We start from the raw sequence: 22790 nt of genomic DNA, 5'->3' as shown, positions 1-22790 counted from the left end.
AAGAATATTTTGGAAAAGAGTAAACGAAGTGGTGAATACATAGATCAGACACAAGAACTATTGTATTGAGTCCTTTCTGTGAAATCTATAATCTTTTAGAGAAAAGGAGAGGCTATATTTAACATCCTAAGGCAGGAGGGATTTGGATGTAGATTTTTTTTTTAACCCTATTAGCTACTCACCCATCATACGCCCCACTGACTATCCTCTTGTTATCAAATCGAATACAGCGCACCAATTCCTCATGGCCTTCTAACACTCGTAAACATGCACCACATTCTATGTCCCATAATCTGGAAAAGAAAATTGAGTCAAGTAGAATTTTCATGTATTCTTTTATAAGCTTGGGATGTTCTAAGATAATATACTTCATATGTCTTTAAAAAATCCACAAAAATAAAATAAATCAACAGCCATACAAAAATGTACTGCTTTCAATGTAATTTACTTCCTTTCTGCCATATAACTCAGGTAGAAAAATGTATGATTTAAGTTCAAACATAGTATATATTTCCAAAGCACAATGCTTTATATAATTCTGTAACCAGGGTCTCCGAGGCGTAAAAGGAATGAATTCAATGCACGCAACTGCCTGTGAAGGAAATGACCAAGCCAAGAAAAGCAATGCTTCCTGAAATCACCAAGAAGAATGAGATGAAGAGTGTCAGGGACATGGTGCCCTCAAACTGTGTCCGTCCACCTTTTACTGATGACACTGTGCTTTCACCCGCTATCCAGGACAATCTTTCTCATGTAATGGAAATGCAAAGTAAGTTCTCAAAAACTTTTATATACTAACATAAAAAAACTGCATGCTTTCAGACCAATCCAAATGATTTTTCTAGGAATGAAAATTTCCTTAGATATAACAATAGCTCTATCTGTTGTTTTTTTAATGACCTTTCCATCCTCTCAGTACTTCTTTGAAGGAAGGAAGAGGATTGATAAATCGTCCAAATTCTATTCATATCTGTGTCATTCATCTTTGTGAAGGGAAAACACCCAAAATACTTGAATTTGTGGTTCTTTCTAATCTCAAAGACTGGTAATTCCCTGGCCAATTATGCAATGCTAAGAAAACAAAATGCAAAATTTCTAGTAGGGAAACAAATCGTTTTTCATTTTTTTTTTTTTTAGAACAGTGGCAGAGATAAATGGCGTTTAGCTATTTATTAGTACTTCTCAACTGCAGATAGGTGAAAGTTAATGAGAAGGGCTTTCAACCTCAATCTATTTAGCTCTCCTGCCCACTTCCTCATTCAAGCAGTACCTTTTAAATAGTTCTATCTGGTGATAAAACTATTACAGGAAGGAAACACACCAACAAAAGGTTTGCTGTGCTGCCTCTGTTAGAGGAAACTTTTTGCCTGTAAGAAGCTACTGATAGGAAAAACATCTTATTATAAACATAACACAGTTGAAGATCTGTTTGAACTGTGCACACACAATGAATGGCAGGATAATACTGATCCTTTCTGGGCAAGGGCACTTGCTGCTTACCTGATAGTGTTGTCAGACGAGCCACTCACGACCAGCCTGTCTCTGTACTGCAAACACGCAATGCCACGTTTGTGTCCATTTAAGGTCCTTACAAATTCACAAGTACTTGTGTTCCATACCTAAAACAGAAAATAGCATTTGGCAGTTGATTTGACACTTTCATTAGTAAAATCTATCGCAACTGGAATCTTGGGAAAGTAGAAAATAGGATGAACCATTAGGGAGAAGTCAACTTCTCAAGCCAAACGGAACCAAACCAAACAAATGACAAGTTTGATTCATGGTAATACAGGGCTCATTTGTAGTTGGTTGCTATCACATGAGGATTCCTCAAATTGACTTACTTTTATGGTGTTAGTCTGGTCTTGCAGACAAATTTTCTTGAACCTAAATTTACCCCTGCCCCTCTTACACTTGCCATTATTTATAGTAATAAAATACTAACCAAAATTGTCTCATTCATTATCTTTTTACATAAAGACTAGTACCTGAATTAAATAGTGATGTCTAAATATGAAATAGCCCTTCATCATATTTTCACATGAACTCCCCTACTCTAAGTTGGAGACTTACTGAAAAATGCCTTATTACCTTTATGGTCCTATCCCCAGATGCAGAAACAATGTACTTGTCATCGAAGTCTACGACATTGACGGCAGCGCGATGTCCGACAAGCACCCTCCGGAGGGTGATATCAGTTGGGGAGGCCATATCCCAAACAGCAATGGAACGGTCTTTGGAGCAGGTCACCATCATGCCGTTATTGAAACGCAAGTGCAGAACTGCTTCACAATGGTGAATCAACGTGTTTAGCATTTCACCTGTATTTACATCCCACACCCTGGAACAAACAACATTAAGCAGGTTATCTGAGATTTTGATGGAACATACATTACCATCTATTACCAGTATTTGACCACTGCAGTTCCCAATCCTCCTGCCCCATTTTCATAGCTAGTATTATACCCCGCTCTTCTTTTGCAACTCTGAAGTTGAGCTGAGGCAGAGAGTACTGATGAACCACGGGGAAGTGGTAGATAAGAGGACTGGATTGAGACAATGGGAAAGGAAGGGGATGAGATGCTGCCAATGTGAAGTACTTAAGACATGCTACTTGAAATCTGGGCAAGTGGAGGGGGTAGGAGTGAGGTAGCAGCCACCATCACCTACTAATTGGACCCAGACTTCAAGATGATTATAAAACCGACATTCAATCTGATACCATTAATAAGACATTTAAAACTGGGACTCTGATTAATAACAGCCGCATTAGTGGATAGCCCTCAGGAACTAGAACTGATATAGGCCAAGAAGCTTCTGGAACAAACTGACTTGAGCTTGATGCCCTGAATCTTCATTTCACCACACAGCTTAAGGCCCAAGATTAGCTAGACCCTAAGTCTACGACCCCTTTTCTGTGCTTTGATTGGTGGAAGGGATTGAGAATAGCCACCCCATTGTAAATATGGGCTTCACATCAGAGCATGGGACCCGTGGATAGCTTGAGAATTTTGTGTGATGATACACAGCATTTGACTTTGATAACTCTATTTTTGTATATTTACTTTGGTTTTTGTAACACATTTTCTTTCCTTTTCCAGTTTAACCCCCTTTTTAGGAAACCATTTTTTCCCTTGTCCTATAAATGATGTTAGTCTCTAAGATGTTTCAGCTTCCTTCAGGCACTCCACAAGCACCAATAAATGTTAAATGTCGATAACTATAAGAACTGAGTTTGCTATGCCTTTAAGTCAAAAGATAAGAAATAGGAACAGCTTTTTCTATTCACAGAGGATATCTGAGAATGGTAAACATTTAACTTCAGAGAATCTAACAATGCAGTTAACTGATTTTTTTTTGTTGCCTTTTTTTAAAGTTACTTTTGATGCATTATGTTTGCTAAATCCTTTAGCTTAAGGCAAAATTCCTAACATAGGTTTCCAGCAGTGCTGTTGGTACCCAGAACTCAAGCTACACTGGACTCCAGCAGCATAATGGCTGTGTCATCAAATCACTGGTGCCTCTGGAAATTGAAGGCCCCTCCCTTAGTAAAGCTTGCAATTAAAAACTGCAGGGACAGCAGGGGAGGGGCTGGCAAAGAGAGAGCCTTGCTCACCTGTACAGATTTTAAAGGAGATAATGCGTGACTGCATTACAGTTATAGCCACCTGAAAAGAAGGCTTCATTCCATTCATGTCACTCCCCTGTGAGGTGGTTTTTTTAAAGAATGCAAGGTTTACCAAGTTTCTACGATGGACGATTCCCCCGCATCAAAATAGAACACGTAATTTCTTAAATGTACAAAAATGTAAACTTACCTTAATCATTCCTAATTCAAGTTTTCTAGCTCTAGATTGACACAATGATGGGGGGAGATGATGGTTTATTCTTTAGTTTTGCAGTTTCAGAACTGTGTTCATGCAGATACATACAGAATGACTAGTGATGACAAAGAACAGAGTGGATCTGGCATTTCAGAGTTCAAAAGATTGTTTGAAATTGTCTACCTGACTGTAGAATCCGATGATCCAGTGATGATCACCCTCTCGTCATACTGGAGACACAGCACAGAACCCGTGTGGCCTGTGAGAATTCGCCTGCATTCCAATGTGCTTTTATCCCAGATCTAGGATGGCAAATAAGATCCTTTTGATCACTGTGATAATGGGGTGCTGCAGAGACTTGCTGGCTCTATTATGTGTTTGATTCCCCAAAAGAATCAAAGCCCAGAGAAGTGTGGAATGCATTCTTTTCTCTAGGTATAGCTAAGCATCTCTATATATGTGGCTTTAGTACTAATGCAGACTTTATCCTTTTCATCAAGGAACAGAGGTAGCCTATAATTATGTGAGGGCCAAAAGAGTAGCCCATTCAGTGTACTTCAAGAAGAGAATTTAACAATCCATTTGTATGCTCTTCTGGGTGGGGGGGGGCGGCGGGGGCGAAGCAGGTCTCTATCCTTGAAGGAAATGTTTTTGGCTTTGGAACCGGAAACAATCTAAAAATGCTCACTTACTTCCTGGAAATAATATTTAAAATGTACGCTTTGGATTGCTTAATGAATGTGGTCAACCTTCGCTCCTTCCCACAACTGAAGGGAGCTCACCTTGATTGTGTTGTCTCGAAGGCCGCTTACTATCTTCTGATCATCATACTGTAAACAGTAAACACCTTTGCTTGTTTCACTTCGGCAGTGGATTCTCTGTAAACTATGTCTTCCACATCTCCAATTAGATTCTATTGTCTGAGAAGAAGGAATGGTAAAGAGGCAGCAATTAAGAAAGGACCAGAACTGGGCCGGCCGAGTGACGCATTGGTTAAGAGTTGGCTCGGGACGCCAGCTCTGAGCAGCAGGGCCCCAGTTCGGATCCCACATTAGGGTCAGTGATGCTGCGCGCTCTACAGCTAAGATAGTGAACAACAGCTCAACCTGGAACTAGGTTGCCATGAGCCGCTGGCAACAGCATAGCTGCAGTGGGCTGCCGTAAAGCTACTGTGAGTGGCCGGCAGCCAGTGTGAGCTGCCAAGAGCCGCTGTGAGCGACCAATCTGCCTCACCCGGGAAGAGCGCAATGATCACAATACCAACATGGGCCAGTGAAGCGACGTCCTCCACAACTACACTGAAGAACAAAAGGACAGCAACTTGTCTGTTACCCTTCCCCCAATTCCCCAATGCTGTTCCCTCCCCCAATTCCCCAATAAAAATCTTTAAAAAAAAAAGAGAAAGGACCAGAACTAAACGTTTTTTTTTTCAGAACTAAACTCTTATCTGACTTTCATGGCAACCAATGACAAATGCTCAATGCTTCACTCTATTGGATAGAACTTAAGGCAAACTAAAAAATGTTTTTAAAAAGCTACTATTTAAAATTATAAAACATTTTTCCATTTGTAAAGTAAATAAAGATTTATTTTCTACAACTCTCCTGCATATAACTTGTTCAATTAAATAATAAACCTGGGGGAAAGACTGCTCACCGACAGGGGGAAAGCTATGAAGCACATGAGGTTATTGTTCAGTCTTCTTCCTACACACGTGGTGGCCATTTCTACCAGTGAACTTTCATGGAGGCTCAATTCAGAATGTATCTGAATATCAGGTTATAAGTACAACTTTAAGAGTCTCACTATTGTATGAAGACATCACAGTTTCTCTCACTCTCACTCTCACATCTATTTATCTATCAGTAAACAACTTTTAAACACAAATTTTTGCCTGGTAATTCACTATATTTTACCTACTCTTTCTCTTATAAAGAAATTGATTTTTAACCTACATTAATAAACCTTAATGGGCTTGCTGTAACAATGCTGTTACTTAAGAATACTGATGATTCTCTACTATTTGGGAAAAATCCAAATACACATAGATTCTTACCTCAATGTCTTGTATAATTTTAGGATAAAGTGCTCTATAAAAAGAGTTGGGAGGAGCATTCCCATCCGGAGGTTTGTTTTTGAATAAATACTGTCCCCTAAAAAACACAAATATTTCCCAATAAAAATCATATTATGCATCATAAGGAGCTTCATATTTCTTCAAAGTGTTTTCAGTTACCATTCCGCACAGTCTCCATAACTAGCCTGCAGAGGCATGAAGTTCGATTTCAGGAGTGCCACCTCAAGGAGTCACTTTCTGAGCTCTAAGGAACTGGGCCAACACTGATTTGCTTTTGGGCAAAACATGATGATTTTTGGTGTAAAATATCAGAGTGTCAAGTCTTCAGAAATATTATAATGTCAGTATAGAAACAGAATATATATATATATATATATATATATATATATGCAATCAGAATTCATCTATTGGTCTGTCAGACCCCTGGATAGGCAGATTGAAAATTTTGTTAGTGATGATAACTATTACCTTTGAACTAGGCATATGCCCCACAGTTTTTTTGTTTTTTGGATTTTTTTTGCAGTCTTTTTTTTTTCACAGTGTAAAGCTGTGCCAGTCAGTGGAGCCTAGCATCATGGGCAGCAGGAATGCTTCTTTGTCATAGAGAACACTTTTTCTAGTCTTCATTTATGTGGGTTAAGGTGCGTTGGCGATTCAGGCACCCAGGTTGCTGGTGATCAGTGCAGCTATGCTTTAAAAGGAGCAACGTAGTTCACTTTGACAGAAAACAAAGGGATCACAGAAGTGGCCAGCAGCAGGTATGGAAGATGAAAAGAAACGCCTAAGAGCATTGTGCTGTCAAGTCTAAGTCATGAAAATGACTTTTACAGGTGTGTTTCTGGCTACGTACATATGTACATGCATTTTAGTGCCTTTCCTTGATTCCAGTGAGCAACATTTGTTAGCATCTCCTTCCTTATGACAGCACATCTTTGGAATACTCATATCCCAAGCTAGATCTTTGCTACAAAAAAAATCAGTAAATGGCAATCACTTCCTGCTGGGTAAAAAATTTAATTCCTCATCCTGAAGTTAAGAACCCACCAAACACGGTGTGGAAGCTAGTAAACCCCACTATGGGTGTACTAACTGCTGTTCTCACTGGCACCGTGCCTTGCAAAGTGGAGATAGGCAGAAATGCCTTTGAGTGTAATCCTGGCACCCGAGAAATCATGTTTTCTCTGGGCCAGTCATCCACTCTTCCCTCTATAGCTCCATTACAATATAATTAATTGTTCAATGTCTCCAGGAGTGCTTCTCCCCTGCCCTCTTCCTATTATACACCTTGAAAATTCGTAGAGAAAATTTCCTATCAGGAAGGTAGCTGGCTCTAACTTCTGTGTTAATATGGACAGGGAAATCTGCAATGAAAAAACTGAAATAACAGTTTTCAAAAAGGGACAAACAGGAGCAAGAAACATGATACACCAACATAAAGAAAAGGGCACACAAGGCATTATAAAATAATTCTGGCTTAAAGGTACTCTAAACGACCTTGTTCTATAAACACATTGCAGACAAACAGATTTTTAATGAAGAGATTCTAAATCTGATTAATAATTATAATTTAGTAATTTTAACTCCAACATCCTTTAATGAGGTAGGAATCACTATATTAACTTCACAGCTAAAGAAGAAATCAAACGTCAGGGAGGTCAAGTAATTTGCCTAAGGTCACAAAGCTAGTGAGTAGAGTTCAGATTTGAATCTAAGTCTGGCTTCAGCTCCCATACTCTTAACTACAGTAATACCTTGGTTTGCAAGCATAATTTGTTCCGGAAACAAACTACTCGTATTGTAAGACATCACTCGTTTACCATGTTAAAATGTATTAGAAACGTTTGCTCGTCTTGTGGAACACTCACAAACCAAGTTACTCCCAATCCAAGTTTTTATTGTACTTTATTATCTCTCAATGCCCACCATTCCTCAGAGATTTCTGTCCCGCCTTTTAATCTCTGGCAATTATACACAGGCACCCAGGATTTTCTTCATATTCAATGAAACTATCTTTACATCCTAAGAGAAATCAAATAAACTTCTGATCTCGTTTTCTACCACACTGTATTTACCAGGCCTTACAAAAGTATATGAATTTCTTCCAATCAAAGGTGCTAGGAACAAGGGTGGCTAGGTATTGAGAATGGGTTTCTCAGTCTATATCTATGTTGTAAGTCAAAACCTTTTATGACGGAAGCTCTTTGACAACAGGGACCACTTCCGTATGAAATGCCTAGTACCTTTGAGAGTACATGATAAATGCTAAATATTAAATTCAGAATGTTACCATAAAATGTGATCCGCTGATTAAGAAAATGGACTTTTCCCAAGTGGTCTTTTATCATACTTTTAAGAGTTAGTATTACTGAGCAGAGAGAGCATGTTCTGTATTATTCAAGAGAGAAAATGACAGAGTTCATGTCCTAGGGACAGACTGTCAAATTCATCTAGATATAAAATACAACAGCAAAGTGGAAGTTAAATCCAAAGCTTTATTAGAAAACTGTATTGACTTATTTATTTTTGGTTGGAGGAAATGGAAGAAACTTTCAAAGACAGCATTTGGGGAAAGGTATAACAGAAACACTTTATTGACATGGTAGGCTTGGTAAGGCAACTTGAAAGAATGAAAAACTGGTCATAGACTACATTGTTTTTTCAAGTGGGGGAGGACGCTAACAGGAAGAAAGGCAACATGTAAAAACAGAAGCAGCCACAGAGAGTCAAGGGGACACTGGAGGAGGTCTTCATGGGGTAGACAAATATTTGTATTTCATGGGGCGAGATCAAGTTAAGAAGACAAATGGGATCAAAGACAAAGGAATGTGGGCAGAAGTCTGAAGTACACTCAAAAGAGCAGGAATGGGCTCCTAGGGTTGAAGAGATAGGGGAAAAAGTGACAGATAATTAGAGCTGGATCCTGGACTATTCTCAGCTATACCTTTCACATACCCCTTTAAAAGGCTAAAAAGTCATCTCTCCAACAATCTTATTGTTATTTTTTTCCTTTGTAACATAACAGCTCTTGCAGTTTAGTGCCAACCCTAAGCAAAATTGTGAAACCTATGTTTAGCTTTGGCATCTGCCAAAATCTGCCCATCTACTCCTTGTTTTCCCTATCTTCAAAAAAATACTTTGTAAACTCCCAATGTCTGATAAAGGTTCACTGTCATTTACAGTCCAAACAGGAACAAGTGTTTTTAACAGGGAACAAAACCTTTTTCAGCTATGGGAATGAATCTCTGTAACGGAAATTTCAGGTCAGGGGTTATTTAGAGTTTCTTTTCTTTTTTCCTTTTCTTTTCTTTTTTTCCCCCTGAGGAACAGATGAATATTCCTAGCTGCCCTAAAATTTTCACATGTAAGCAACTGCCTGCTCTATTTCTAAGGCTGGTCTTGACACCCTTAACAAAATAATGGACTTTGAATGCCATACAACTTATACTATTTTGTTTTCTTATAATATAAAGAGGTTATTTCCAAAGTAAGAAATAAGTTATGAAAGATAAGGTTTCTATTTTTCTATATAGTGAAATAAGTGAGGATAAGAAAAACATATTTTGGTCTGGCCGAGTGGCTCAGTTGGTTAAGAGCTCACTCAAGAGTTTGAGCTCTGAGCAACAGCGGTTCGAGTCCAGCCCGAGTTGAGCAGCCACTGAGCTGCCAACAGGTAGCAGATGGCTCAGCTAAAAAAAAAAAAAAAAGAAAAGAAAAAGAAAAAGAAAAACATATTTGGAGGGCCGACCGAGTGGCTCAGTTGGTTAAGAGCTCGCTCAAAAGTGTGAGCTCTGAGCAACAGCGGTTTGAGTCCTGGCCCGAGCTGAGCTGCCAACAGGTGGCAGGATGGCTCAGCTAAAAAAATAAATTAAAAAAGAAAAAAAGAAAAAAAGAAAAACATATTTGGAAGGAGAAATAATAATATGCTCTAATTTATACAATTTTTACATAGCCAAAGAATTGCCTGGTGTTTACTTCCTTTAATGGCATTTGGGAGAAATTTTAAAGTCTTTCTAGTAGCTAGAATGACAGAAACTTCTTGAAGCACTATAATATTTAGAGGTCATTTTGTTTATTATATATTATTGAATTTCAAAAATGAAAAAAAGAAAGGCAGCCAACTATATTTTTATGAAAATTGCTAAGAAAAGCTGATCTTCCATTCTTAACTATTTTGCATCTCTTTATGATCCAAGATAAACAACTGATAAAATTAATTGCTCAGGAGGATAACACTGAGCACATACGAGTATATGCCTGCTGGTGCATATCTATCAACTAAAATAATGTTACCATTATTTTATTTATGAAATATTCACACCTTTCTTATAATGACATTCTAGAGACATCCTCTGAGAGCAAATTATATACGAAAAAAGACATTTTCCAGAAGTTCTAATGAAATGGTACCATTTCATCAAGAGAATAACAAAATTGGTGAAGTCTCAGGCTGCTAACTATATAATGACTTAAGGAATTCAAGATTAAGCAGTAAAATCTTGAGAAAGTATAGGAGTCTTATGAAGAAACAATTATTTATACTAAATTCAATTTTTTGCTTTTCCTGATGGCTACAGTTCTTATTCTAGTTGGGCATAAAAATAATTTTTATCACAAAGGTGATAAAATATCACAGGCATGGGCTAAAGGCAAGGAATCTTCTGAAGGAGAAAATAATTATTTGTTCTGGGCTCTTTTAGGGGAAAGCTGGATCTGACGGCTTCTATGTGATTCAAAGTCATCTACTTGCCTTATAAATTGCCCACAGCCCGTCTTCAGGGTACTGTTTCTGCCCAGAGAACAGAATGCTTTAAACAGGAGAGCTGGTCAGTTTTTCATTTTTTTTTGCAAAGCAGTATTAAAACATTATTATGTCATTTATGAGTGACTGGTTAGAAGAAAAACTGCCGAGTACATGAACAACTATTTTATTTATTTATTTTTTTCGCTAGAAACTGTATTAAATGATAAACAATCTCACTGGTTGCCAACAATATTCCAATGATTCAATGGCCAGGTCCTGAAGCTCCGTAACAGTAATAAAGTTAAAAGGCTTACCACCCTCTTCGTTCTGCCAGGCCTCTCCACAGAGAATCTGTCCTGACCATTCTCTCAATGAGCTTTTTCCATAACATGCCATCAGATGTCACTCGGTACCATTCCTTGCACACAAGTTCAGCAGCACATAGTGATTTGGCATCCAGATATGACAGAATGTTCTCAGCAATGTGATCCAAACCCCGAGCTTTTGGAGAGGGGCAAGGGAAGAGGAGGCAAGAAGAAGAACATAGGTGAAGAATGCTTTTTTACAAAAGGTCCTTTAAAACAAAACAGCATTTATTTTGATATGAAGGCACAACGCTGTCCCTAGTGTGGTCCAGTTTCTTTTTCAAACAGATTGGGTAAAATGCATGTCAATAATTTTTCCATAAGGTTACAGAAATGAACAGTATTTTCTATCTTCCTTTAGATAAGAAAGTTAAAGCTAACATCCAGCAAACCCCCCAAGACATTAAAAATAAAAAGGATTCCAGAAAACAATTCACATCTATCTGTATGGATTTCAGCACTAGGGGATGTTCTACGGATGGCATCTCAAACTCTGTGATTCAGGCCCCCCCAAATCTCTATATTAGGTCCATTTCTCATTCTGTTTCTATTACTGCTGCAGTTCCAAAGCTGTTCAGTAAAAGAAATATCCTTTAAATGTACTGGGGGAGAGGCACTAAGTCAGAATGTGCTGGGTTATAGAATTTTGGGCATGCAGAAAGGGGAGAAGGAGGAAATACAGATTGGTATAGAACATCCCGAGAGGAAAGACAGAGAGGTACGTTTAAGTTCAAGGATGAGTTTAATTTCAGATGTTTTTTAAAAAAACTATATTTGAGACTAGCTGCTGCTATAAAACCTAAATGACAGTTGACCAAAAATGAAAAAAATCCCAGACCAATAGATAACTTGGTTAGAATTTCAGAGACTATTTTGTAGGATATACAGAAAAAACAGTGGAAGCAGATCTTGGGCTGTGTAAACTAGATGGCTTCCCAATTAAAATTCTCTACCACCCAAATTTGTACTGAGGCCTCAGAGGAACAGAACCTTTAAAATAAGATGATTGTGCTAATAAACGTTTCGGCTGCTGTTCTAATTCACAAGTGAAACAAAAATATTCAAAGTTATTTCTACTTACAGGTTACATAACATAGGTTTGCTAAAGAATTCTATAGTGCAGAAGGATACCTTCATACTTTGGCTCCCTTAGGCACAGACTTAAACAGGAAAGAGAATATCAGATTTTATTTTCTGCCTTTCTCCTGAATCATACAATACAAAGACACACTTGGATGCCATCAGCAACAATCCAAATGTGTTTAAACATTATTCTAATTATAAAGATTGTATGGATATCAGTCACATTTTTCAGCAGATTTGGAAAAGAAAGCATTAAATGGATCTTGCTTGGCTGGCATCACATGTTCATATTTAAGCTAAGCAGATGGAGGCATCCATCACCTCATTCTTATTAAAGGAACATAACTATATGCCAATTAAAGATATAATAATTAGTTCTTCATGCAAAATACAGTGATGGAACAATTCTTGCATCTTTATGGTGAAACTTTCTACGCCAGGAGAAGTTTCCAAAATCCATTCCTGTGTTTTTAATGGCTGCCATCAAATTGCTCCTGATCTTTCACTATGTCCCTATAATAAGTCTTTGGAAGTAATTTCATCTAACACTCCAAACAAACCCATTACATTAATGGATTACAGGCATTTTTTGAAGTAGTTTGGTTTACTACATGTAGCCAGATGGCATAGGTTTATAAGTTAAAATGGCTGTAAAGCATTAGACTGATGATTTAATATCTTATAAAGCGGTCAATAGATACACACCAGGGATCAGTATTAGGCAAACGATACACTCGTCTAATCAACTCCTGTTAATTCTTAGTGGTATATGCTTGAGATAGCAGCATGTATCAGTGAATGGGGAGAGCACAGTCATGAGGTACACACAGGCTGTTTGCACAAAGAAATCCAATGAGTGAAGAGGGGGCAGAAATTTATTCTATTTAACAGAAGATGCAGGTACAAGTTCAGCTTTAAAATGGTTATTCCTAAGATATAAACAGACATTTCTTTTGTTTTAAAGGGCAATTTAAATTGCAATTTTGGAAAAACAAATTTTTAAAAAAGATACAATTGGCAAAGATTATGCAAAGTGGTAATAAGCAGTTTTGGGGGTGGTATAAGTTGGTATATTTTTCTTAGAGAATAGTTTGGCACATGTAATAAAAGCTTTAAAATGCTCATAATTCTAATATAGGAATCTCAATTCTAGTGTTTTTCCCTAGGATGTCCAAAAGAGTAATGAATAAGAATGAATGTCCGCCACAGAATAGTTTTTAATAGGAAAAACATTTTAAACTACCTAAATGTTCAATAAAGAGATTAAATAATATGTTTCAACCATCACAAAAAATACATAATCCCATAAAAACTATGTTTTTAAAGAACAAATACTTAAGAGAATACATTAAGAGATCACAGTAAGAAAAAAATGTTATAAACACTTATGACCCTAGCTTTAGAGGGAAATATATACATCTAGAAAAAACAGAAAGGCTACATGCCAAAATATTGGTAGCACATTAGTAGTTCTCTCTGAATATTGGGGTTCTGAGAAATTTTATTTTTATATTTAAACTTTTTTGAATTTTCTAAATGTCCTATAATATAACCTGTATAATCAGGAAACAACTGAAAAAAATAAAAATAAGATATGATAGTTTAGAGACTCACTCATCTTTGTACTATTTTTTCTTTTAAAATAAGCTTTTAACATAGATGAGAACCTTGTATTTTCCTGAGATAGCATTTCCCCCCAAAACTGATGCCTATGCAGTGTCCTACATGACCATCAAGAATTCAGTAAAACCACCACAGTACCCTCCACGAAAAGCATTTAAAGTGTATGTGTGCACGCGCACATATATAAGTGTATTTCTGTACATATTTAAGTATATGTATATTTTAAAAACATATTTATATATCTATATCTATATCTAGTTTACAATAGCTATTTGATTACTTTGCACAGTGAGATTGTAAAGCCTGGAATTGAGATATTTAAATGTCACAGCAAAGCTTCTGAGATACTCTTCTTTCTAAAAATACTCAAAAATGTTTCTTATTCATTCTTACAATTTAAATATTCTGGTGATAAGCTTGCTTAGAAATCCAAATCCACATACATAAGTTAACATCTTGAAACTAAGACACATTATAAAAGACGTCTCAAACCAAGTAACACCTCAGAAAAGATGTTACTTGGACCGGTGTGTGGGTAAAAACAGGGCAAATACAACAGCATGAGACAGGAAGAAGACAGGGAAAAGAGGAGACTCTATTTCCAGAGTTGAATTTTTTTTGTGTTTATACCCCAAGAAGGTACGATTAAAGGATCAGTTTGTAAAAATCAAGCCAATAAAGAGTTTTCAAAAGAGAGGTGTATAGCTGAAGATCCAGTACCATTACCAGTGTAACACATCTTCCAGGCAAATTAATGGCTCACAAACACCCGTAGACATACCTGGCAGAGCAGTTATGAAATCCCTCTGCAACATAGGTTTAAGATACGAGTTTATGTGTCCATGTTGGTAATGACACATTTGGGATATAAGATGTTCCACAAATTCCACTTGATCGGACTCTGACCACTGCTCAAAATATTTGACACACAGTTCCTTTTCTTTCTCATAGCTTGCTGAGAGCTTCCGTTGCTTGGGCACAATCATACTGGAAGTGCCATTGGCAAGTTTTGTCTGTAGAAAGGGTAGATTAAAAGAAACATATAACAGTAAGTATCGAAAATGAGGGAAATGTATAATTTTCTGGTCTGGCATGCTATGTTATGTCTATATGACAGAGCTCACTCTGTTACTCTATCAGTAATTGGACGTTTGTGAATAGCAATTACATGGAAAACCACAGAAATACCACAGTAAGTTGGTAAATCAGGAATACTGCTGGACAACTAGGCATCCATTTCCAAAAGTTCACAGGAAAATATTTTTTGGAGATATACAGATGAAAACCGAAAGCTGAAAGCATGTTGTTATTACTATCAAGCAAGATAGCTAATTTGCTTTTTCTTGTATACACCAGTTACTGGACATTTATACAATTACTTATTCACAACTTAGTTTTTAATAGTCAAATAAGAAATCCTCCATACAAAAAAAGGCCAATGAATAATACGAGACTGGTACCTTTGGAGCTAAAGCTTAAACAACATTTATATGCTTAATCTTTCCTTCCAAAAAATCCCATCTTTGCTGTTATCAAATTTATATGCCATTACGTCCTTTTTATGGTTCAGTCAATAAATATTAATTGAGCACCTACAATGTGCCAAACACTGTCCTCGGTGCTAGGAATATAACACTGAACAAAAATAACATAATCTCTATCATCACTAACAGCAGTTAAAAACATAACCAAATAAATAAAAAATATAATGGCGATAATGCTATGAAGAAAAGTAAAGAGGGATAAAGGGATACAAAAAAAAGTATATGTTATCACAGTAGACAAAACTGTAAAATGGTCTCCCAAGGCTCTTGGCCCCTTGTGTACATACTTCCTTCACTTATTCAAGCAAGCACATAGGTATTGCTATGATTTAATTAAGGCCCCAAATCAACTGACCTTAAGACTGGGAGATTACTCTGGTGGGTCTGACCTAATCAAATGAGCCCTTTAAAAGCAGAGTTTTCTCCAATGGGTTGAAGAGAAAGGAGACCATGTGGCAAGGAATACCGTCAGCCTCTAGGAGCTGACAGCCCGTAAGGAAACGGGGATCTCAATTCTACATAGGCAAGGAACTGAATTCTGCCAATAACAGGCTGAGAAGAGGATTATCCCCCAGGGCCTCCAGATGAGAACTCGGCCTGGCCAACCCTTGATTTCAGTCTTGTGATACTCTGAGCCAAGGACCCAGCCATGTTGTGCCAGACTTCTGATCTAGGGAACTGTGAGCTAATGGATGGGTATTGTTTTAACTTGCTAAGTTTGTGGTAATTTGTTATGCAGCAATTAAAAAAACCAAAAAACTCTAATATTGTTATTTAAGGCTAAGGGGCCTGAGATAGTTTCCCCAAAGAGATGACATTTGAACTGAGGCATGAAGGAAATGAGGAACTAGATGTTTTGTTACATGAGCTAAGAATGGTCTAGGCAATAGGAATTTTGAGAGCAAAGGTCTGAGGCAGTCTGGCATGTTCAAGAACAACAAGAGGGCCCAGGGTGTCGAGCCAAGTGAGCAAGGAGAAATAAAGTTGGAGAAGTAGTCCAAGCCAGATCACCCAGGTCATTTACATGGTGGGAGCTAATCTCCAAAGAGAGCCCGAAACAATACCATCCCTCCCTGAACACAAATGCTTCTCCCATCAAGCGGTGGAGTTTGTCTTGGAATCTGGGCTTTGACTAACAGAATGTGGGGCAAGTGACATTCTGGGACTTCTGAGCCCACGCAGCTTTTGCTTACTCCTTCTCAGAGCCTTGAACCACCATGTAAGAAATTCAGACTCCCTCCTGGAGAGGTAAGTCTGGAGGATGAGAAACTGCAGAGAAAGGTCACATGGAGAAGCGCCTAGAAGCCTAACAGTGACATGATCTGACACCTTTTAAAAGGATCACGGCTGCATGAAGAATAGACTGTAGGAGACATGAATGGAAATAAGGAGACTGATTAAGAGACTACTTCATAGCAGTCCATGGAAGAGAGGGCAATCGTTTGGACTGGAGTGGTAGCTGTAGAAGCAGTGAGAAATAATTGGGATTCAATGTACATTCTGAAGGCAAGGTCAACTGAATTTGCTGATAGACTAGATACAGGGTATGAGGGAAAAAAAAGGAGACAAGAACCATACCCAAGTTGGAAAGTGGGGAACACTAGGAGAAGAATCAGAAATCAACTGAAACTTTTGATAGTCTGAAGAAAGTTTTCTTTAGAGCATAACCACAAACTGATCTAACTAGGTACTTTTCAAAATAATTTGATGGATCTTCAGCATATTTGCCTGAGGCAATCGCATTTTGGCGGGGAACCCATGTCACTACGAAGTTGATACCTGTCTAGACATACTGACTATGCCATAAAACTGTATCAAACTTGGATAATCAACTTCTGTTTAGGCACAGGCTTGTCTTAATTTCAAAATGCTAAATCCTACATGCAGGCCTTTTTACAAATAATTCCTAATACACTGCTGAAAGTCCATTTTCAAGAATGGCATGCATTAGCCATTCCATTTACACAGAAAGAGCTGATACCTATAAACAGCAAACCCCGGTGTACAGAGTTGGATGTTTTCTAGCATAAATGCCACCGTTGTCTATGACACAGACTAAAAATGATTAATAAGAACCTTGTTGGACACAGGCCTTGGGGGACTTCAGGGCTGCTTTTGGTGTAGGTTTTCTGTTTTCGTCTCAGAAAAGGAAAACTCGTGAACTATGTAATAAGATTTAGAGAGCTAACAAACAGGTGGTTTTACAAGCTTGACCAAATGCCACTTCTCATCCCAATAACCAAAACCTCCCACTCCATCATCCTTCATATATTTGTCCTTTGCCTTGTAAAAGATGGAAATGGACCAGAGTTGGATGCTAACCAGAATACTATTTTCTGGCTAAAGACCAGAAATGTCAGTAACAGAGAACAATAATCAGCAAGATACTGAAATTATTCTGTTTATACCTTAAACCAACCAGCTGTTTCTATAATCATGGGGAGTTGTGCTTTGATCAGTGGCTATCAGACTTAGTAACAGACAGAAGTGTATAAGGACTTCACGAGTTTGGTTATCCCACTGCAGGAGCTATGGTTCAGTCATTTCTTACGCTTTCAATGATCAAATCATAAATGGGACCTAAAACATTTGACTATTAGAAATGAAGTATAAACTGAGAGTTCATGTACTTATCACTGGGTTACTCTAGCTGGTACTACATTTTAGTCACCACCCCCCAGGACAGAGTATTTCTTTGTGAGAAAGACACACACCTCAGATCCATCATCACTTCAGATGAGTTACTCTTAACGACTACACCATATTGTATTATTTTAAGAGCTTTGGCCCTAGAGTAGAAAAACCTGGTTTCAAATTCTGGCTCAATTTATCAGCTGTGTGACATAGAATAAATAACTTGATTTTTTTCTGAGTCTCTGTTTCCCTCTTCTGTAAAATAAGGATAATTCCAGGATCTATTTCACTGGGTTTTTGTGAGGATCAAGCAAAATAATCTAAGAAAAGTATGTTTAGCTCACCTGGAACACAGTAAAGTACCCAATAAATCAACACTCTTAATGACACAACACTGCTGGAGTTGGACTCTCCCCCTCTTTTTGAAAATACACCCTTTTTTCTCACTATTAATATATATTTTTTCCAGTTTAATTTTGATTGAAGTATAATATGCATAAAAGTGCATAATTTTAAGTGTACGGCTCAATCAATTTTCACAAGGTGAACACACCCATGTAACGAGCAGCCAGATCAAGAAATGGGTTATCACGAGCCTCACAAGCCCAGCCTTGTGCTCCTTTTTTCAAGTCACTAGCATCCCTAAGGTTAACCACTATACTCATTTCATTTTTTTGAAATATATTTTTTAAAACTGCCCATACAATTTACAATAGCATTAAAAAAATGTGACATTTAGGAATAAATTTAGCAACATGTGCAATACTTGTAAACCGAAATTACAAATATTGCTAAGGGAAATTAAAAAAAACAAATAAATGGATATATTGTTCACAAATTAGACTCAATATTGTTAAGATGTTCATTCTTTCCAACGAATCTATAGAATCAATGCAATATCAATCAAAATCCCAGCAGGCAAATTGACAAGCTGATTCTAAAATTTGTATGGAGGGCCGGCCGAGTGGCGCGATGGTTAAGAACTGGCTTGGGATGCCAGAGGGCCCCGGTTCAGATCCCACATATGAGGGCCAGTGACACTGCCCTCTACAGCTAAGATGCTGAACAACAGCTCAACCTGGAGCTGGACTGCTGTGAGTCACTGGCGACGGCGTACGCTGCAGTTCCTGTGGCAGTGGGTTGCCATGGGCTACCGTATGTAGCCAGCAGCCACCGTGAGCGGCCGTCCAGAAGCCGGCGACTGATGTGCCTCGCCCGGGAAGAGCGCAATGATGGTGCCAACTTGGGCCAGTGAAGCAACGTCCTCCACAACTAGACTGAAGAACAAAACGACAGCAACTTGTCTGTTCCCCTTCCCCCAATTCCCCAGCACTGTTCCCATCCCCCCAATTCCCCAATAAAAATCTTTAAAAAAAAAAATTTGTATGGAAATGCAAACTTTAGCCAAAACAATCTTGAAAAATAAAAACAAAGATGGAGGATTCACATTATCGAACTTCAAAACTTATAGTAAAGCAATAGTAATCCAGAAAATGTGGTTTCATGTAAGGACAAACATGTATATCAATGGAACAAAATAGAAGAGAGTCCACAAACAGACTCACATATGGCCAGCTGATTTTTGAGAATGGTACTAAGATAACTCAATAGGGAAAGGACAGTCTTTTCAACAAAGATGCTAAAACAACTGGATATCAATTTAGGAAAAGATTCTGGATTTATATGTAGAGGTAAAAGAGAACTTTTAGAAGAAAATCTTTGTGCTCTTGGGATAGGCAAACATTTCATAGGTAGGGCACAAAACCACAAAAAAAGTGCAAACTTTTTTTTTTTTAAAGAAAATAATAAATTGGCATGTATCAAAATTTTAAGCTTCTGGTTTCCAAAAGAAACAGTTAAGAAAACAAAAATACAAATCACAAACTGGGAGAAAATATTTGCAATATGTATATTTGATGAAGGACTTGTATCTAGGATATATAAGGAATTCTCAGAACTTGATAATACGAAAATAACCCTCTTTTTTTAATAGGCAGAAGATTTGAACAGACACTACACATACATACATACACACACACACACACACAAACACACACACACACACACCCATGGATGGCCAATAAGTACATGGAAAGATGTTCAACATCATTAGTCACTAGGAAAATGCAAATTAAAATCACAATGAGATGCTACTATATACTTATTAGAATGGCTAAAATTAAAAAGACCAACCATACCAAGTATTGGCAAGAAAGAGGAGCAGCTGGGTCTCTCACACATTGCTGGCAGTAATATTGAATGGTACCACCACTTTAGAAAACTGGCTGATGGTTTCTTATAAAGTGAAACATACTTACCACATGACCCAGCAATTCCACTCCTAGGTATTCACCACTCCTCATGAAAACATATTTCCACCCAAAGACTTGTACATAAATATTCATAACTGTTTTTTTCACTATAGTCCCAAACTGAAAGAAGCCCAATGTCTATCAAGAGTTGAACTGATAAACAAATTGTAATATATCTACACAATGGAATAGTACTCATCAGTAAAAAGACTGAACTACAGAGACACAAAATGGCAAGGATGAATCTCAAAAACATGCTGAACAAAAGAAGCCAGGCACAAGAGTACATACTTTATGAATCTACCTATACGAAACTCTAGGAACAACAGATCTAATTTATAATGAAAAAAACTGACCAGTGGTTGCCTGGGGCTGGATGTGGGAGTGGGACTAAGGGCACAAGGGAAGCTTTGGGGCAACGCAAATATTCTACAGCCTGATTGTTACACAGGTGTATACATTTGCAAAATTTATTGAACTCTATACTTAAAATGGATGTATTTTATTATATGCAAATTATCTTAGTAAATTGACTTTTTAAACTTCTAAGAATAGGGTATTCCTAAGGCTAAATGCCAGTAATTTAATTTCATAGGTAATTAAGATGTTATATTTGTAGAGAACGCTGGAGATAAAGGCCTTTGTTATCCACTCTCTTCCTTCTATCATCCTCCCATACGGATTTTTCTACTAATGTTTAAAGTAAATGCAGCAAAATTTCAATTTGAGAACCGTTGAAAATCCACAAGGGTACAGTGAAAAAGTTCAATTATTAAAAAATCAAAAGGTTGTATATTAGAGTATATGGGAGAGAGGGTAATGGTTACTGGTGGCAATAGAATTGATTTGGCTTCCTCAACAAAAGCCTGATGACTCAACCACTACTGTTCAGATGTCGAGAAAAGCTGACAAACAACCTCAGTTTAATGGTAACACTAACTTTCTGCCACCCCTGCACAGCTCCTCTTCTGCTTTTCTGTTTACAATGAACAGTTATCTCCAAAAGAAAGAAAGAAGCTGTCAGGTGACAAGCACACAAAATGAAAGAACTTAAGTATTTATACGACTGTCCTCAGCGGCTAAGGGCTAACATTTTTTCCCCCCTGAAAACATATTACATGCATCGCTTTCAAAATTACCATGGATTTCTCCGAAGCTGCCGCCAGGGCCAGCAGGGGAAAATAACACACTTGCAGACACCAACTAGCCTAACCACCACACCACTGCAATATTAAGTATGCTGACTTTGCGGACTGTATTGTGTACAGCTTGGAAGATACAGCATGGACTGGCTAAACTTGATGGTGGAATGACAGATGTTTCTAGTTTGCATGCAAACCCTGCTTCATTTAACCACTAAGGAAGGGTGTGGTAAGTAGAGAAAGAAAATGTTCCAGACATAGGACACCATTTGGAATTAGGGGAGCAAGGCCTAGGGGAAAAGAATAATATTTACGACTAGAGAGATATTTCAGTTTGGCTTTTAAGAAGGGCTTTGAAGAAAGACTGGCATTGAAACCCATGGTAGGGGAAAGGGGATATAATGATTGGGATGAAGAATGAAAGTAAGAATAAAATGAGCGGGCCGGCCGAGTGGCACGTTGGTTAAGAGCTGGCTTGGGATGCCAGAAGGTCCCGGTTCGGATCCCACATATGAGGGCCAGTGACACTGCCCTGTACAGCTACGATGCTGAACAACAGCTCAACCTGGAGCTGGGCTGCCGTGAGTCACGGAGATGGCGTAGGCTGCAGCCCCTGCTGCAGTGGGTTGCCATGGGCTACCGTGTGTAGCCAGCAGCCAGCGTGAGCAGCCGTCCAGAAGCTGGCAACTGGTCTGCCTCGCCCGGGAAGAGCGCAATGATGGTGCCAACTTGGGCCAGTGAAGCAACGTCCTCCACAACTAGACTGAAGAACAAAACGACAGCAACTTGTCTGTTCCCCTTCCCCCAATTTCTCAGTGCTGTTCCCATCCCCAAATTCCCCAATAAAAATCTTTAAAAAAAATAAAATAAAATAAAATAAGCAAGGTTTGTGCTGGGGATAGTAAGGCTGTAGCCTAGGAGGGACAGGGCAAGAATTTTGACTACAGCTGGGACTTTAGAGTTATCAAACAACCAACAGCCATTTATTGAGTGACTATTCTGTGCTGGGCATTTTCTAGGTGCTAGGAAAACTGTAGTGAGCACATAGTTTCTTTACCATCTCTGGGGAAGGATAGGGGAGAATATACAATAAATGTGTTAATTTCAGAAACCAATAACTATTGTGAAAGAAAACAAAATCAGGTGACATAAAATGGGGACTGAGTAGTGCAACCTACTTTAACTGGGGTGGTCATGAAATGCTGCTTAAGGAGGTAATATATGAGCTGAGATCTGAATGATGCGAGTCAGTCTTGCAAAGGTCTGGGGGAAAAGCCTTCGGACAGAAGGAAGAGCAAGTCAAAGGTGTGCTCAAGCGAAAGACAGAAAGAAGGCTAATCCGGGTAGCTGGGGCCAAGTGAATGAGGGGGAAGGGGGTGGGAAACGAGGTCAGTGAGGTGGCCCGGGGCCAGATCATATAGCCTTCTGGGACACAGTAAGGAGTG

The 22790-nt window shown here is 38.2% G+C and overlaps 1 protein-coding gene across 5 annotated transcripts in view; it reads right to left on the bottom strand.

Moving 5' to 3' along the window:
- BTRC (beta-transducin repeat containing E3 ubiquitin protein ligase) overlaps positions 1-22790 on the bottom strand; it is a 173583-nt gene that overhangs the window by 14881 nt on the left and 135912 nt on the right. For all 5 annotated transcript variants that reach the window (XM_019636437.1, XM_019636438.1, XM_019636439.1 and 2 more), the window contains 8 exons: positions 14495-14726; positions 10957-11143; positions 5881-5977; positions 4607-4744; positions 4008-4126; positions 2092-2341; positions 1501-1619; positions 183-293 (listed from right to left, as the gene is read on the bottom strand). In XM_019636437.1, the coding sequence (XP_019491982.1) occupies positions 183-293; positions 1501-1619; positions 2092-2341; positions 4008-4126; positions 4607-4744; positions 5881-5977; positions 10957-11143; positions 14495-14726 (1253 nt within the window). The remainder of the gene's footprint in view (positions 1-182; positions 294-1500; positions 1620-2091; positions 2342-4007; positions 4127-4606; positions 4745-5880; positions 5978-10956; positions 11144-14494; positions 14727-22790) is intronic.

Source organism: Hipposideros armiger, unplaced genomic scaffold, assembly GCF_001890085.2.
Source record: "Hipposideros armiger isolate ML-2016 unplaced genomic scaffold, ASM189008v1 scaffold_28, whole genome shotgun sequence".
Taxonomy (NCBI): Eukaryota; Metazoa; Chordata; class Mammalia; order Chiroptera; family Hipposideridae; genus Hipposideros; species Hipposideros armiger.
This window is presented reverse-complemented; position numbering and strand designations above follow the sequence as displayed.